The 18,296-nt window shown below is 39.8% G+C and overlaps 1 protein-coding gene across 1 annotated transcript; it reads right to left on the bottom strand.

The window, feature by feature from the left end:
- Nucleotides 1-361: 361 nt before the first annotated feature.
- Nucleotides 362-12,233, bottom strand: LOC133881937 (uncharacterized). Its single transcript, XM_062321014.1, has 5 exons — nt 11,851-12,233; nt 5,085-6,021; nt 4,835-4,930; nt 1,769-1,905; nt 362-1,036 (listed from the first exon to the last, which is right to left on the bottom strand). Exons 1-5 carry the CDS (start codon nt 12,090-12,092, stop codon nt 868-870), a joined length of 1,581 nt encoding a protein of 526 aa, XP_062176998.1. The 5' UTR covers nt 12,093-12,233; the 3' UTR covers nt 362-867.
- Nucleotides 12,234-18,296: the final 6,063 nt, after the last annotated feature.

The following is an 18,296-nucleotide window of genomic DNA, read 5'->3' as shown; positions in this document are numbered from 1 at the left end:
CATGCAGGCGAATATTTACCATCTGCATCCGCTATTCGCAAATATCTGTTATCCACTATCCTGCACACACAGATATGGTTCTCAAAAATCAATATCCGTATATGTGAATGTGGTAACGATTTTAAAGTATGCAGATGCAGTTATTAACCACATTAGCATATCCTTTATATATAATATATATTCTATATATATTATATTTAATAAATTAACCAAAAGGATGTCGTTTTGATGTTTAATAGCAATAATGTCGTTTCGGATTAGGTAGAAATTATGCTTACATTGATTTGATTGGTTGTGTTACTTTCTCGTGTAACACTTAATATGTGTATAACGAATAATAACCTTATTTAATGACCACATGGATGCGAATATTTAAAAGTGTTATCCACATTTTGCAGATACAGCAGCAAATATTACAAATAACAACATCCGCATCTACACCACAACCCTAGACTCAACAACATCAGTTACAATGTCTTGATAAAGAAGACGTAAGCAATTGCAACATCAGAAATTCAGAATCAAAACGACACACAGCTTATCTAGAGCATCCACGTCCAATATTTCAACCCTGTTTTTTTTTTTTTTTTTTTTTTTTTCTCAAGATTCGATTTACTCTTTTGATGGCACCATTTGCAACATATGTTCGATGTACAAAGAAACAAAGATTAAATTGTAAAAAAAAAAATAAAATAAAATAATATGAAAAATATGCAGCATTTTGGATCCTAGAACCTTTTAGCCAAATTTTAGACCACCTCCTGGCATGCCAAGTGTTGTCACTCACCAATAAAAGTTACTCCAAGAAGAGGATATGCTGATCTCAACCCCAGAGCTCATATTAACAACAAAAGATTTCTTCAGTGATCATTGCCTCTTATTCTCTTCCCCATCATCATCTTCTTGTTCGAAAATGGCATTTGTTTCAACATTCTTCTCTAGCTTGACTAAACTGAGGTCACCCTCCTTCCCCCTGGTTAGGGATTGAGCTTCTTCATCATCAGATTCTTCTCCCACTTCCTCAGAGTAAGCATACCTGTGTATAGTTCGAAGTTAAAGTCAAAATAAGAGTGTAGATGGCAAAGGATGTCTACACCTCCCAGTTCTCCCCAATTCTTCATCATCAGATCCTTCTCCCAGTTCTTGTGATGCTTATTTAGGAGTAGGCAGCTTACACATGCAAGTTCAGATTACTATATACTCCTTTAGAAAATATTAATGTAAATTTGAACTCCAAAACATACCCAGATCGTCCCTTCACAAAGGATGTCTTACCAGGCTGCCTAAAGTTGAAAAAAGAAGAAAAATTGGAAGAAAAGGAAAAGAAACACCGTCTTTTATTACTTGACAATACTACCATTCGGTTACATAGGTTGAAATAGAAGAGTAAACCAAGCTATTATAGAAATATACTTATTGCAGATTACAATAAAAAATAATGGGATAAAATCAGGACAATAAAATTAAATCATGGAGAATAAATCATATCAGCAGCATATCAGAAGTTTCCTTCCTCAACACCTAAGGGGAAGATTTCCGAGTTTTCAGTGTGTTTAGATTTGGTATTAAATATAAGGGTAAAATTTTGTCTCAAATGACCTTCTTGAGAAAGGCAATTCAAAACTTAGAGACAAGAAGAAATTTTGAAAAATGTTTTCATAGCTTTCTTCAGCAGACACTGTCTCAAACAATAGTTCTACATCAGAAATCCCAATTTAAAAGAGGACCATCTTGTTGACTATATAGGTTTTTGCAGATTATAACGTACCGTTGAGAGCTCTGAGATGGGGCCCAGAGATAGCAGATCACAGAAAGCAATGCAAATGCAAGAATGTCCCAAAAAGCAGTGATGATCCAAGCACTCCGCCATCGCTCATTGAATGGATCTGTTGCTTTAAAGTAAACCTGTTGGAGCCAGCATATCAGGTCAATAACACTCGTTCAAAATGTACTCGCACAATCACATGTTGAAGAAGAGTAATAAAGCAATTATTTCATAAGAAAATAAACAAGGGTAAAGAAGCAGAAGTTCTTGCAAAAGAAAAAAAAAATAAAAAATCAAACATAAATGGATTCAGATAAAGGAGATTCAAAAACACAGACAGCGGACACCCAAAAAAGTAAAAAAGTAAAAAGACTCTTAAAACATTCCTCGAGTAATGCCCCTTTTAAGCCAATAAACCCAGCTTTAGGTTTGCAGAACAAGAAACCTAGCACTCGATTTGTGTGCAATTTTCAAATAAAGATAAACTGGAGAAAAGAAAAGGAAGGAGCAGAAGGTATTGTTTTCCACTGTTTCTTAATATGTTTTCTCTCTCTCCATGACAAAGCGAACATTCAGAAAATAAAATTCAAATTATTTCCCTTCTTTTCTTGTCTCTGAAGGTCAAGCATAGTCTAGGAGATGATGATTTTCCAATTTGTAGCAAGGACAAAAGCTTGCCAAAGGACTTAAGAGTTCATAATCACCCAAAGTGCTACATTGCAGTAGTCATTCTCCTATCAAGAATGCCTTCAACATTACCTAGAAGCACGCGGCAATAGATGACGGGTTCCAGAGAACAACAGGTCTATATGGCAAGCTGAATTAGGTTGCCATGATTTCTACCGGAAGGCTGACTGCTCAGGTATGTTGGGCATACTTCACAATCTGGTGTGTTATTAAGATCCTTCTAGAAAACTTGGGTGCATAAGCAACCATATCGAGGTGGCATTCCATCTATCAATGACTTGATGGTAGGAGTAGCATGTGACGTGGAAGGCTTTTCTGCTCCTCTAACCCCAATTTTCAAAATCACTGAACTATTTAGACAGCTTTGTACTAAATTCCATGACATCTCAACAACAGAAAAGAAGTAAAGGAACAAATTAATAAATGGCCAAAGATGAAGTAAATTTCACCAGCAATGAAGAACTAAACCTCCACAACAAAGACAGTCCATCCAAAAGGGGCAAATTTCAGAGGAGGCCCACAGTCTTCTCATCTGAAGCATACTAACAAGCACTTAAAACTGTTTGAGAACAGTTATCAAAGGACTTCCCTTGAAAAAAAAGAATAGCTTATGCAAGCAAGACCATCTTGGAAAGCAAACTATCAATGAGATGAGGAAACTCAAAAGCAAGTTGAGCAATCTATAGTCATATGTTACGGACCTCCGTAACGGCGATGGACGGTGGATAATTGGGATGGAGGGTGCGTGTGATAGTAGGGTATTCGAGGTACCCTAGGCCTCCTAATGTTAGGATTATTCAAGAAACCCTAAAAAACTCCTAATCAACTACGAGAGCTGAATTATAATATTTCTTCTTCATATCATTTCATTCTTCAATACCCTATTTATAGGGTTACAAAGCTGGAATTACGGGACGATAATTAAATAAATATTACAAACCCTAAATAATAAATATTAATTCTAAAGGGAGACAAATCCCTTATTTTTCTATTAGAGATATTGCTTTATAAGCAATACTCTTTATTTACCTAATAATAATAATAATCTACGACTCTTTCCTTATTTAAAAACCTAACCTAATTATTCTATTAAAGAAGGCATAAATATATTTCCTACAATACCCTTAGCACATACCCTAGGTACGTAACATCATAACTCTTTGAGGGTATCAAGGATCAAGGTTCCATAGGTGAAAGATGTCAACTTGTTAAACTATGCAAGAACAGATCTTTTGCTTTTTGGGGGGCTGTAAATTTCTTATCTGAGTTAACCACCGTAATAGTCCACTCAAAAGGCTGAAGAAAAGTAATGCGAATATGGAATTTCAAACCAACCTCAAGCAATCATCAGATTCAAAACTTCTTTGCTTTCATCCGCTTTTCCAGTAATCTAATGGATATAATAGTGTCTCCCAGATTGAGAAAAATGAAAAGACAAAGAAATAGGTGATAAGATTCACATATGAAATTGGATTTGATAAATTTAGAGCATTTTTTTTTTCCTTAGAAAGATGAAAGCAAAAATGCAACAGACAAAAGGGGTAAAGGCCAAATCATGCAAGATCTAATTCACTATGGAAAAGGAAAATATCAAACAAGAAGAAGACAGACTTAACAAATCCTACAAAATACATTGCAGAAGATTTTCCTGAAGCTGCATGGCACAAAATCAAAATTTAAATTTAGAATATGGAAGCAGAAGTTTAATCTTCTCTTTCCACATAAATCAAATAATAACAGTTTCACACCATCATACAAATATTGAAGAAAAATACATTTCCATCCCTTTCCCTTCCCTTCCTCCCCTCTCTTTTTTCCTTTCTTTCCCCTTCTCCCCTTAAGTTCCTAAACATAGTCAAAGAAATTAGCTTGTGGGCATCACAACCTCATTCACAAGTTTTTTTTTTTTGATAGGTAATAGCAATTTATTGAAAAGCGCTAAGGGGCGCAACCCTTATACACGGGAAGTATACAAGAGAGCCCTTAAGCGGGTCGAACAGAAAGTAAATTTAAGAAGTCTACAAAAGTAAAGACACTCAAACTACGATATGGCGCTATCCACCTCATTCACAAGTAATCTCAACCATAGGAAATTCCGCAGCAGAGAATTATCATAAAATCACAGTCTATGCAGAAGTAAAGCTCTATATACCACCAGAATTCTTTCTCACTGCATTTTAACATGATATTCTCAAGGAAAAACAAATTCTCGGGAAGCAAAATTTATACATGAAGTGTAGCAAAATGTGATTTCTATAAAATTGTATTCATTTAACATTCCCCCTCGAAACACACACAATCATAACAATTCCACATGCAGTAAACAAGCACTTGAATTGACAAAGTATATTAAATCAACGTCAACTTGTATAAAAACCATACCTCATATCCTATCCAAGCGACTGAGGCAACTACTGTCACTGCTAATGCATTTGAGAACTTCCTATATATATCCAACTTAACAGAACTCCTTTTTGCCTGGACAGAAATTATATTAGTTTCTGAAAGTTATACTGTATCAAAGCAAAATCATGTAAGTTGTACAGGAAAATACAAAAGTAGTGTTAATTGTGATCAAGTCAGAAGAAATTAAGCAACGGAATAGAAACATATCACTGTAAAAATATGATACCTGTAACTGCTCAAGTGTTCTTGAAAGAGATGTAAAAATCCATAGTATCAAAAATGCGTCCAGGAAAGCATCAGGAAGAACTAAAAGGAGCCTTGCTCTTCCTGATATGTCGTTGATGGTCCCCACATACTCAGTAATATCCAGCAACTCCGATGCCAAAAAGTAAGTTATTCCAAGAAGAAGCACCTTTGAGGTAAGACCACCAAGAGTGGGCCGCACAACGCCATAACCCATCGAAACAGAGAGAATAAGAAGGCGCGAAAGTGTTTTCCTAACAGCTCCAACTGTTACAACCCAAGTTGTAACTACAACTGGCCTCATTCCTGTACTGTCAAAATTTACATACTCAAGATACCAAAGAATCATCTCAAACAATCCAAGACCAATGACAGCTGTGATGCAATGCTGAAGTTGCAGTATATCCTTCCAAAATCTCACATACTGAGAGAACCAAATGACACTAAGAAACAGATAAGCAAGTGACATAAACACATAAAACTTCATCAATGGGGCCATCCTACCAGGTAAATAACCATCAGGATTTTTCCATGTTGTTTTCCCACTCATTATTAGCCCCTTGAGTTTTGGATCACATGCTACAAAAAACAAGTTATACATTCCAGTCTTTGTGATAGGAACCTCCTTGTAAGCCATTTTTGTATGTAAATAGTTCCCACCAAACTGTACATTTAAAACAACGGGCCAGTTAATATTTGTTGCAGAAGGTCTCCTAATGACTTCACCTTGTTTACAACCTTCCAATTTAGCAAGATCAGGAGTGCAGCATATAGCTCTCTGGCCACCATAAGCAGAACCACCTATATTATTACGATCAGCTGCCTCAAAAATTATTACTTGTACCAACCCAGTACTATGCTCCATGTCTGAATGCTGGTCAGCAACAGCCTTGCTCCTCCAGAAGGTTATATTCTCAAATCTATCCCAGTTGAAAATTTCAGAGATTTGCACTTACAGTGATAACAAATAGCTTAATGAGTAAAAAGAAAGCAATGGCATATATGCATAAACCTTTTGAACACATGGCCTAATACAAGAGCATATATGTTTTTACACCCAGTTCTTGGCCATATCACCACATAGAACCGAATACATTTTTTTTTAATAAGACATAGAACCGAATACATCAAACTTTCTCTAATTGCTTACATTCATAGATACCAAATCTTAATGATGTTAACATGCATGTATCATGTATGTAGAAAGGAAACTAAAAATCTAAACAAGATGCTATATCTAGTTATCAACTTTGATCGTCACAACCGGTTCTCTTTTAGTTCCTTTCACTCTGAAATTTTGAAGAATCCATTCAATTGCTGGGAGAAAGAAAAAAAAAAAAAAAAAAAAAAAAACTCTTAAGATCATGGAAAAGAAAAAGTATGGTGTCTTGCTAGTCATTTTTCATGGCAAATTTAAAGACTCACAAACATAGCCTGAAATTGGATAATGAAAAACCAAGGTTGAAAAAAGAAATTCTAGTTCCTAAAGGATAAGAGTTTACATCCTTAAGGGAACTCCTCTCTATCCCTTTCAACTAGTGCATCAATCCTATTCACTTGTTCCTCAAACTCAAGAACCCAACTTCTACTTTTTGTGTAACCTCTTTCACATAATGAATTAAATGAAAGGGAATAGTAGAATCACCAAACAAGAGATGGAGAAGAATAAAAGACAAACTGAGTAGGAGGGGTAAGAGAGGGGCAAGGTAGTCTCTCTCTCGTTCATAAAAAGAACAAAGAATTTTTATTTATTTATTTTTTATAAATTATGTTTATTCATTCAAAAGCGTAGAGGGGAGCAACCTAAGTACACAGAATGTATACAAGAGAACCCCTAATCCATAGAGAAAGAAGAATATAAATCTACAAATTCAGAAAAAGTAGATACAGGCGAAGTATTTCAAGCCACTCTCCATATATTGTAGCACCAACTTCTTCAAATCAAGCAAACCATTCTTACAATCTTCAAAACTGCATGCATTCAGCTCTCGCCAAAGACACCACATCAAACACAATGGAGTCATTCTCTATAAGTGCAACGCATTATAATTGCCCAACTATCCCCACCAACTTCCCAATAGCTCACTCACCCTATGAGACATAACCCAAGCAACACCAAAAAGCTGAAGAAACGCACTCCACATATCTGTGGCAACCTCACAATGAAGGAATAAGTGATCGATAAATTCTCCACAAGTCTTACACATACAACACCACTCCAACTCAATAATATTCTTCCTACGTAAACTATCCAAAGTTAAGATTTTTCCTAGAGCTGCCATCCACACAAAAATGTCACTCTTGGAGGAACCTTAACTTTCCAAATACTCTTCCAAGAAAAATTTGATTGTACAGGAGTAGGCAATACCTGATAGTAAGACTTCACTTCAAAGGACTTTCTTTTCGATGGGATCCAACAAAATTGTATCCTCGCTTCCATTCCTTATTTTTTGAAAGTACAGCATTTCAAAGAATCAAGATACCACTTCCACCTCCCAATCATACATAAGTCGAATAAACAGAATATTCCAATGAATGTGACCATTTTGGATATGCATATTCTTCTCCATCCACGTATCCTTACCACATGCAATAGTGAACAACTCTGGAAAGAGGACCTTCAACGGCAGTTTCTCAAACCACACATCATGCCAAAACAACACTTTAGAACCATCACCTACCTACCATACTTATCTACCCAAACCCTCCTATAAAGCTTTAGTTTTATAGGAGGTTGATAGGGTGGTGTGGAATCTTTCCAAGAGGAGAAATTTTGAAGTGAAGACTTTCTACAAAGCTTTAGTTTGTCACGAGGCAGCCTCTTTTCCTTGGAAGGGTATATGGCGTGTTAAAGCTCCGAAGCAGGTGGCGTTCTTTGTTTGGACAGGGGCTTTAGGAAAGATCTTAACTCATGACAATTTACGTAGGCGTGGTATTGTGGTGGTAGAGTGGTGTGTTATGTGTAAGAAGCATGGGGAGTCTGTTGATCACCTTCTTCTTCATTGTGATGTGGCACGGGTTGTTTGGAGTTTTTTTTATAGCTTGTTTGGGGTGGAGTGGGTTATGCCTAGTAGTGTCTTAGATTTATTGACTGGTTGGGGCACTTTGCTGGGTCGTGGTCCTGTTTTCCGTATTTGAAAGCAGATTCCTTTATGTGTTTTGTGGGGCTTGTGGCGTGAGAGAAATTCTAGACTTTTTGAGGATGTGGAGGTTTCGGTTGGGGCTCTTTGTATAAATGTGTTTAATATGTTATATCTTTGGGTGTCGGCGCGTAGCCCGGGTAGTATGTTGTTCGCTAACTTTTTACTTTCTTGTTCTTTTATTTCCTCTGTATAGGGGCACTTTTGTATACTTCCTGTGTAGTAGGGTTGCGCCCCTCTGCGCTTTTTAATGAATTCTTACTTATCAAAAAAAAAATAGGAGTCTATTGTATTATTAAAACATCAAGAGAAATAAGAGGAAAATGTAGCACTTTGGGCTTTATCCTGTGAACGTAGGTCATAGACTGAACCACGTAAAATCTCTTCTCTTTTTTTTATTATTCCGCTTTATCTTATTTTAACGTTATGTTTTCTTTCATGATATCAGAGCTATAGGCTAACGCCAGTGTTCGATCCAATGGTCCTGTGAAATTTATCGTTTTCTTGTATTTCATTTTTCTCTTGATAGTCATTATTTTGCAGATCCCTCACCATAGATCTTGCATAGTATTGACCAAAAACAAAAAAAAAAAAAAAAACAAAAAACCAGAAATCTCACTTCCCCACAGATGTCTCTTCTTTTTGTATTGTTGTTCTTTTTTTATTATTATTCTTTTGGTTTGTCTCTTTTTTTTTTTGCCAAAAAAAAAAAAAATGTTCTCAAGTTTTCTTTTCCTTTTCGTACTGTTCCTGTGGAAAAGAGACTCAAGTTTTCTCTTCTTTTTGTACTGACCAGCCCCACCCTTATACATTTCCACGCTCCCACTCCATAAGGTCCCCTACCTCCTTGGAACACCAACGACCCCTCATACTACCATATTTAATATACAACAACTTCCTCCATAACCACTTACCCAGCAAGGCTAGATTAAACTGAAGCATGCTTCTCACCCCTAACCCCCCCTGAATTTCTTCGGCGTACATACCTTTGACCAATTTGCCAGGTGAAACTTAAATTCATCACCAATACCTCCCCAAAAAAAGTCTCTCTGGAGTTTTTCCAGTCGATTAGCCACTCCCATTGGAATAGGAAAGAGGGACAAATAATATGTGGATAAATTAGAAAGCGTGCTTTTGATCAATGTTAACCTACCACCCTTTGATAAATACAACCTCTTCCAATCCACCAATATGTTCTCCATCTTCTCAATAATACTACTCCAAATAGTGGAGGCCTTATAATGAGCACCCGAAGGAAAACCAAAATACTTTATTGACAACAAAGCCACACCACACCCAAGAATGCTAGCCAAGCCCTCCACATCCCCTACCGGAACAATCTCAGACTTAGACAAATTTATTTTCAGCCCCGAAATCGCTTCGAAACAAAGCAACAAGCATCTTAAGTTTCGGAATTGTTCGACACTAGGTTCACAAAAAAGTAACGTGCCATCTGCAAATAACAAATGTGACATTATCATTTCCTCCTGATTTCTCGAACCCACAGAGAATCCAGAAAGAAGCTCGCTCTGTATCGTTGCAAACATCATCCTGCTAAAAGCCTCCATCACCACCACAAACAATTAAAATAAAGGAGACAAATGATCCCCCTGTCGTAGTCCTCGTGAAGTCGACCCATTAATGATAATGGAAAAATGGATCATAGAAATGCAATGAGCTATCCAACCTTGCCATCTCTCCCCAAAGCCACATCTCTCCAACAAATATAAGAGAAACTCATAATTCACCTGATCATATGCCTTCTCCAAATCCAATTTACATAAAAATACCCAGTGCCCCAAAACAAAGCCAACTATCCAAACATTCATTAGCCACCAAAACATAATCCAAAATTTGTCTACCCTTGATAAACACAACCTGAGAATGTGAAACAATCTTTCCCAAAACTGACTTCAACCTATTGGCCAAGACTTTCGAAATAATTTTGTATACCCCACCTATTAAACTAATAGAGCGAAAATCTTTAACCTCCGCCACTCTAGATTTCTTCGAAATAAGCGATACAAGCATAGCAATAAAACTCTTTCAAAATTTTCCACTATTGTGGAACTCCTTAAGAACCACCATTATGTCCTCCTTTATCACCTTCCCAACACTTTTGGAAAAACGCCATAGTAAATCCGTCAAGTCTTGGCGCCTTATCTCCATTGAAATTCCATACCACCTCCCACACTTCACATTCCTAAAACTCTCTTTCCATCCAAATTCTTTCCCCATCATCAATGGAAATAAATGATAAAGCATCCACCTTTGGTCCCCACTGATATTGCTCACAATACAACTTCTTATAGAAGTTCACAATGTGATCCTATATAAATGTTGCCTCATCTGTCATGTTCCCATCCACCACTAAGGATTCAATCGAATTATTTCGCCTGTGAGACTTTGCCAAGCGATGGAAGAACTTTGTATTGTTGTCGCCCTCTTTCAACCACAAGGCCCTTGATTTTTGTCTCCAACTCAATTGTTCAAGATATATACTTCGCTCCAAATTGCTAGAATATTCTTCTCGCTTAAGATTTTCATCCTCCGTTAAAGATCTCACCTCTGCAATCATATCTAGCTCACAAAAACCCTTCTCCATCTCCTTCTGCTTCCATACATTCCCAAATACCCCATTCCATTTTTTCAAATCAGCTTTCAATGCTTTCAACTTCTGTGCCAACACGTGACTCGACGTACCCTCATAGATGTAAGATCTCGACCACGTCTTGACCTGATCCACAAAACCCTTTGCTTGCAACCACATATTTTCAAATTTAAAAGACCTCCTACCCCGACTCCCCACTCCAAAATCCAACAACAGGAGGAAATGATCAAATAGTAACCAAGGAAGCTGTCTTTGAGTTACAAATCCATCCAAAAATTGCAGGATTATGTAGGATGGTCGTCTTTTCTTTGGAAAATGATACAAATCCATTCCCTACCCATCTCATTTTCGAACTCACCATTGGATTTGTGTGACCTACATGGAGTCCCACAAATCCAATGGTGGATTTGAAAATTGGTTGTATGGAAATTGGTAGGAGATGGATGTCTAACATGACCCCGGCAAAAGACCAAGTCCGTTTCTGTTAATTTATCACAAATTTTAAGATTCTGAATCTTATTTTCCATTTCTACAATTAGGAGAAACAAGAAACTAATGTGTAAAAAAGGTAAAAGAAAAGCGACGCACAAAATCGCATCTACCCAATTAGCTTCATCATCCTATCAATGTAACTCAGATTGATATCTAAAGAGCCGTAGATGTCTTCTTGTTCATTAGTCATCTCTGTCTGTTGTAGAATCCATAGAATGAAATAAGAATAAAAGACGGGCTTCTAGGCCCAAAGGCCCCAAACAGTTCATATATTCTACTTCCTTCAATTTCTCAGCAACCGAACCAAACCAATAAAAAACCCAAGAAATGAACGCACTGTAACCTCAGATCTACCCAGTTTCCCCAAGATGTCATCTTCAAGCCACATATTCAGAAATGCAGTATCACTCGCTTCAATCCAAGTCACCACCACACCGTGCATAAACAAGGAAAAAAAATACTATAGATATTAACCATGAATGAGAGAGAAAGAGACATAAGAGTACCGGATATAAGAATGACCATCGTGGATCGATGAAGCGACGGAGTTGTCTAAGGTGAGAGACGCAAAGATGCCTTCGCTGCCACCGGAGAGAAGGTAAGCATTGCCGACTTCCCTGAAGGGTTCGTTGTCGTAGAGGTGGATTGAGGCATTGGTGGTGCTGATTACAATGGCTGAGAATAGGAGAGAAACGGCCACCAAGAGCTCCGGAAAGCCACTTCTTTGAATTGCTCCTGAAAAATCCATGCCCTGCGAGAGAGAGGGAATGGATCGGCGGGTGTGCAGGGAGAGACTAAGCGAGAAACAATATCGCTGTCGGTGGGAGGGAAGTCAGTGTCAGTGTGTACTGTATCACGATCCGCGCGTAACTAGCACGCGAAGTCGGAGAAGAAGAGTCTTTTGCAAGGCTTTCAGTATTTTGCCAAAAAAAAAAAAGGTCAAATACTTTTTTGCCCCTTAAATTTTAATAATTTTTTTTTTGTTTTTTGGTTTCACCTTCAATTATAAGTGGTACCTCACTTATGGCTATATACCCAAATAGTATCTCCATCAATCAGCCGTTAAAAAAAAAAAAAATCAATGTCACAACCATGCTCCCCCTTTAAAACAAGACACATATCCTTAGTGCCACGTAATTTGTTTCACTAACTGATGGGTATTACAAGACTTTGTCACATCATTTTTTTATCCACATCATACGGTAAAATTTGAGAGAGAAAAAAATTCCTGATTTTCCCCCTTTTTCCCTTGGTAACATTTCACACTAAGTTTTTAAAATCCGCTACAATCATCCAAACTGTTTGTCTTCTCGCAAAATTTCCCCCAAAGAACTCAAATCTACAATTCTACTACTTGACCAAAGACTATATCAAAAGAGCTAGATGAAGAGGGTGTTGAGTGTAATGACTTGATAAGTTTAGATGATAAAGATGATGGTGAAAGGTCACCCAGACATGTTAAAAGAAGGTATCCGAAGTGGAAAGAATTGCAGCACGTGAAAAGACAAGGTTGAATTAGTAGTAGGGTTGAAGTTTAGGGAACCCTATCAATTTAAGGAGACACTTAAGCTATATGCAATTCAAAATTCTTTTGATTCAATTACATGCACAATGAGAAGAAGCAGGTATTTGTGTTGTGTAAGAAAAATTGTAGTTAGAGAATACATGCGTCGTGCACTCCTAATAGGAAGTATTTCCATATCAAGACTTTAGTTGATGTCCATAATTGTGGGAGTTGTTGGTACAATTTTCGGTATGGTGACGTGTCGCCTGGTGATTCGCTTCCTCCCTCAAACCGAACTACCTCGATCCCTGCAAAATAACAAACGACTAGTCGGGGGTGCCGACTACGCCCACTCCGATGCCTAAGTCAGTTCAAATCAATTTCCTGGAGAGTATCTGTAATCTCAAAAGCTCAGAGAATATATATCGTATTTAATACCTGGCGTAGTGGTCTTATTTATAGGCTTGTAGTTGCAGTTCTATTGGGATTCTCGAAGCCCAGTTGAACTAGGAGTTTGAGTCCTAGTCTATTCGAATCTTAACCTTATCTTCAGGAATTTGAATAAGGCTACAGAGTCCAAATTGGATAGCACTCATGCCTCTTCAATCTTAATTCCACGTTATTAGCAGTCTTATCCCGTTGATTATGGGATAGAGGCTTATCCCTGGTCTTCCGGGATACTAGTCTTATCTCACTCTAAGACAATTGTAGTATACTTTGACCAACCCCTCGAGATGATAATATCCGAGACATGTTCGCTCCGATCGGACTAGGAGATCTCGGAATAATATCGCACCGTAACAGGGTTGTAGAAAGTCCAAGGTGTTACCATACCGAGGCAATCTTTTTATACCGGGTTGTGATGAAAACTTCCTGGACGGTATCGTAGCTTCTGTCAATCCTCCGAGGCATAAATATCCGAGATATGTTCGCTCCGATCGGACTAGGAGATCTCGAGATATTTCTTACCATTACTGAACTCAATAGGACCGAGGTGTCATCATACCTAGACGATCTTCTTCTACTGGGTCGTAACAAATGTCCGAGATGTTCCAAGATTAGGATCCACATGTCCTCGGGGTTAATTTTATCCCCAATAGTTACCCCCCTAATTCTCTAATTTCAAAAATAAAATTGAAATTAAGGGAATTATTTGTTGTCTGTGAACCTGTACTCTGCTATTACTTTTGTCATAAATGGCGCGTCTTTTCAAAAGTTTGAATGTTTGAACCTTACCGCTTCTTTTTCTTCTAATGATGTAAGCCCTGACGCCGCGCTATTCCTCTATAATCATGACGCGATATTCTCGAGGTTGTGTCATTTAATTTCTGGATCTGAAACGTACGCCCCTTCGGTTTTCGGAGATACTGAAATGATGGCGCCTCTTTATATTTCAGACGCGTGGGGGAGTATTTAATGTTTAGACTACTTTCACTATTCATCCTTTGACATATTTTCATACTCTTTCTTTATCCTCCATTGTCGCCATCTTCTTGAGTTTCTTTTCTTTCTCTGAAACTTCTATTCGTCCTTTCTCTCTCTGAAATGGCTCCCAAGAAAGTTTCCTCAAATATTCCCCCTAGCCTCGGGTTTGAACCAAAAGGTCTAACGGCCACGTAGACCTTTCTCCCCTGGAGAGCAGGGTGGAAACCGCCCTCTTTGAAAGGCATGAGGGTGTTCTACCGCTGAATTACGACATTCCTCCGACGGTGAGGATGTTCTATCAAACACCTGGGGCTCAACTTATTTATGGCAGCGACATCACTCTGTTTGAAATGATGTTTCTGGCCGGACTCTGGCTACCCTTCCCGGAGATTGCCCGGGACTTCGTCCTCTTTCTGATGGTTGCTCCTAGTCAGATCATGCCCAACACCTGGAGATATCTATTCCCTTCGTACATCCTTTGGAGGCTTGTATTGAAGAAGGAGATGAAGATTCTTCAATTCTTGAACATTTATAGGCCGAGGCAGACTTCAGAGGGAATGATCGAATTGTGTGTCCTTCACCCCCTATATTCATCAAACTTAAGAGCAGGTTGACAAACAACAAGTTCTGGGAGCAACAGTTCTTTCGAGTCTCTGGGGAATGGGAATGCCCCGAAGGTATCTTTTGCCCGAGAACCGTAGGATGTCTCGGTCCTGGCAATTGTTGCGGCCTGACCAAAGTGAAACCCATTCAATTAGCATATCCGACCGGGAAGATGTCATGAAGATAAGCGACTAGTCTGCAGTTAGGGTTAAGGCTAAGAAGTTTGAGGAAGTTGATTTTGACAATCTTGTGACCGAGGAGAATTTGAGGCAATTTCTTGGATACAATATTCTGAGGGACAAGAAGATGATCACCAAAAGAGGACCTGTCAAGAAAAGAAGTGATGCACCTCCATCTCCGAGGCCTGTCATTAAGAAGAGACCTTTTGGCAGAGCTGAAGAAATTCATGAGGATGTTCCTTTGAGGAAGAAGCGGAACATCCATCTGGCCACCTCAGGTGTGAAGAGAACTCCTCCGAGGGTGTCCATGGCTAGAACCAACACCGAAGAGGGATCAGCGAGCTTTTGGGGTTTTGTTCCGAAAGTCTCCCTTACACAAGGAGCTGGCTCTTTGCCCCCTTTTGTCCTAAGAGATGAGTCTGGCTCCAAGGCGTCGTACCGGGGCCCAGATACTCCTCTTGAGGAAACCAATGCCGGAGCCTCCACAGTAACAAGTCCGGTGCCAGAGAGATCTGAAGAGCCTGCGAACCGATACCTGAGGCCCATAACGTGCAAGTCACGCGTCGGGTGAAGCACCGGGCGAGGAAAAAGAAATTTGGTGCCCGAGATTGTCTGGTCGAAATAATTTCAGAGGCTGAACGGATGTGGGGTAGACCTGTCATAAGGCCTTCTGATGCCGAGGAGGTACGGCAAGAGTCTGCCCCTTCGGGTGAAGAATCTGTTGAAGAGAGGGGTGAGGATGTTAGCACCCCCCAAGATGAAGTTTTTGTCGAAGACACTGTGGAAGAAGATACTCCTCGGACTCCTTCATCAGAGCGTCCAGGAACTCCCCCACCCCCCAGTTATGACTGCGAAATGGGGAATGCCACCCCTCAAGAATCATACACAGCTCTTGATCAGACCGAAGCCCAAATGGGAACACCCGAGAGGGTAAATACCGAAGAGCCAGGAAGTTCTCAGCAAGCGGGTGTTCAGGATACACCAGGTGCTGGTCTTGAAGTACGGAGCGTGAATCAATCCGAAGCAAGCCAACATCTCGGAGCGCCTGAAGGATCTAGGGTCAATACCGAGGCCACCACTCCGGAGGCAGATCTGCATCCTGATGCTTCTGATAGGAATAGATCCCATACTGAGGCCAGCACTTCTGAATTAAGGCCTAATGAGTCTGAGGCAGCCCCTAATATGGAAGCTGCTCCTTCTGTGGGCCCTAGCTCTTCTTCTAGACTTATAGCGGCCTTTGAAGTCTTGGGCAGAGGCCTTCTTGGTCATCCGATGGAGGCCATAAAAAATCTAATCCCCGAAGGGTTCCTGGGAAATGCAGGGGCTTCCTCTCCCAAGAAAATTGCTCAAGGCATTCTTATTTCCCATTACCAGGTGAGTTTCCGAAAACACACTTTTGTTTTAACCAATTTTTAGCATTTTATTCTAAATTTGCCTACCTTCCTCTTTATAGCTTCTGGTGAAGATGACAGCCCTCTGGGAAAGATATGAAAATCGTCAAGTGCAGCCTACTGCTCCAGCTCCCGAAGTACAAGCTCGGCTCTCAGCAATAGAGAAAGGAAGTAGCAACTTTGAAAGCTCTCCTTCGGTCCAGGGACGAAGAGCTCGCTTCCCGGGACTTGATTATATCCGAGGAGCCCTCCGCTACATCTCGGTTAAAAAAGGAAGTGTTTGAGGCAAATGAGCGGTATACTCGCTCTGTTGCAAATCTTTCTGCTAAACTTGATCGTGCCGATCAACTAGCTTCTTGCCTGCAAGCCGTGCAAAATGAATGCTCCGAAGCGTGCAAGAATGCTGAAAATGATGAAGCCAAAAAGGAGAAGCTGAAGGCCGAGGTTGAAAGGCTCGAGGCCGAAAGAGACAAAGCTGTCAAGGCACAGGACCGTTCGGAGAGTCTTTTGATCAGACTTAGGGCTAGATATGATGCGGGCCAAGCGAAACTGAAGCGCTATCTAAAGCAGCTAAGCTATATGCCATTTCTTCGAGACCAGAGCTGGGCTCGGGGATTCAACTGGGGGTTCGAAAACTTTCAAACTTTGGTGACGAACCCTAAATATAAGTTCGACCCCGAAACTGTTGGGTCGCATCTAGTAGGATTTCCTGACGAAGCAGTCCAAGAAATGGAAGACTTCGGTAAAGAATTTATGCCAGATGTTCCGAGTTGGGGTGCTGACACACCGGATCCCCGAGAGGATCCTCTTGAAGAAGTTGCAGGTTAAGGGTTGTTCCCCGGGCCTGAATATTTCCTTCTTTCTTTCTGAAATCTTTGTAACCTGTAAAAGATTTTATATATCTCACTAAAATGAAATCACTGAATTGAAATCTTAACCTTTCAATTTCCTTATCTCTGAATTTAGATGATCCATATTTATAGCATCTGGAGACCCCCGACTGAGGGGTTTCTTTTCTTGGTATCCTTTCCATAACACTTTCGGGTCTTCCGAGGAAAGGACTCGGGCCGATTCTATCTTGAATGTTCTTATCCCTCCGGAAACTTCCAATCTCGACGTGGTATCCTTTCCATAACAATTCGGGTCGTCCGAGGAAAGGATTCGGGCCAATTCTTAACCTTATCCCTTCGGAAACCCCCAACCGAGGGGTTTCTTCCCATTGAATCATTTCCATGACCCTTTCGGGTTGTCCGAGGAAAGGATTCGGGCTGATTCTTATCGGGATATCCTTAACTTTATCCCTTCGGAAACCCCCAACCGTGAGGTTTCAACCCTTTGTATCCTTTCCATGACCCTTTCGGGTTGTCCGAGGAAAGGATTCAGCGGATTCTTTTCTGGATATCCTTAGCCTTATCCCTTCGAAAACCCCCAATCGAGGGGTTTCTTCCCTTTGTATCCTTTCCATGACCCTTTCGGGTTGTCCGAGGAAAGGAATCGGGCGGATTCTAATCCTCATCCCTTTGGAAACCCCCAATCGAGGGGTTTCTTCCCATTAAATCCTTTCCATGACCCTTTCGGGTTGTCCGAGGAAAGGATTCGGGCGGATTCTTCCCTGAGCATCCCCTCATAACTCTCTCAAGTCGTTCGAGGGGAGGAGTCGGGTGGATGTTGATGTAGCTTGATCATCTTTGGAGAAGTTTGATGAAGAAGTGCTTTTACTCTGTTCCGGACTGCTGCTTTATTCTTAGCAAAGATCAATCCATAACTGGGGACTTTCTGTTCTTCCTTGCTCTCGGTGTCGGACTAACTGAGAAGTTTCTTGCCTTGATATCCTTCCCATAACCCTTTCG

This window comes from Alnus glutinosa, chromosome 11 (genome assembly GCF_958979055.1).
Source record: "Alnus glutinosa chromosome 11, dhAlnGlut1.1, whole genome shotgun sequence".
In the NCBI taxonomy this organism is placed as follows: domain Eukaryota; kingdom Viridiplantae; phylum Streptophyta; class Magnoliopsida; order Fagales; family Betulaceae; genus Alnus; species Alnus glutinosa.
The sequence above is the reverse complement of the archived record's forward strand: the minus strand, read 5'-3'. Positions and strand labels throughout refer to the sequence as shown.

Bases quoted from the DNA above. Each gene is read 5' to 3' on its own strand.
- LOC133881937 (XM_062321014.1), bottom strand. From the start codon at position 12,092: ATGGATTTTTCAGGAGCAATTCAAAGAAGTGGCTTTCCGGAGCTCTTG. The intron at 6,022-11,850 runs GTACTCTTATGT...CAACTGGGATAG, and splicing joins GATGGTCATTCTTATATCCG to ATTTGAGAATATAACCTTCT. The intron at 1,037-1,768 runs GTACGTTATAAT...AACTATACACAG, and splicing joins CCATCTCAGAGCTCTCAACG to GTATGCTTACTCTGAGGAAG.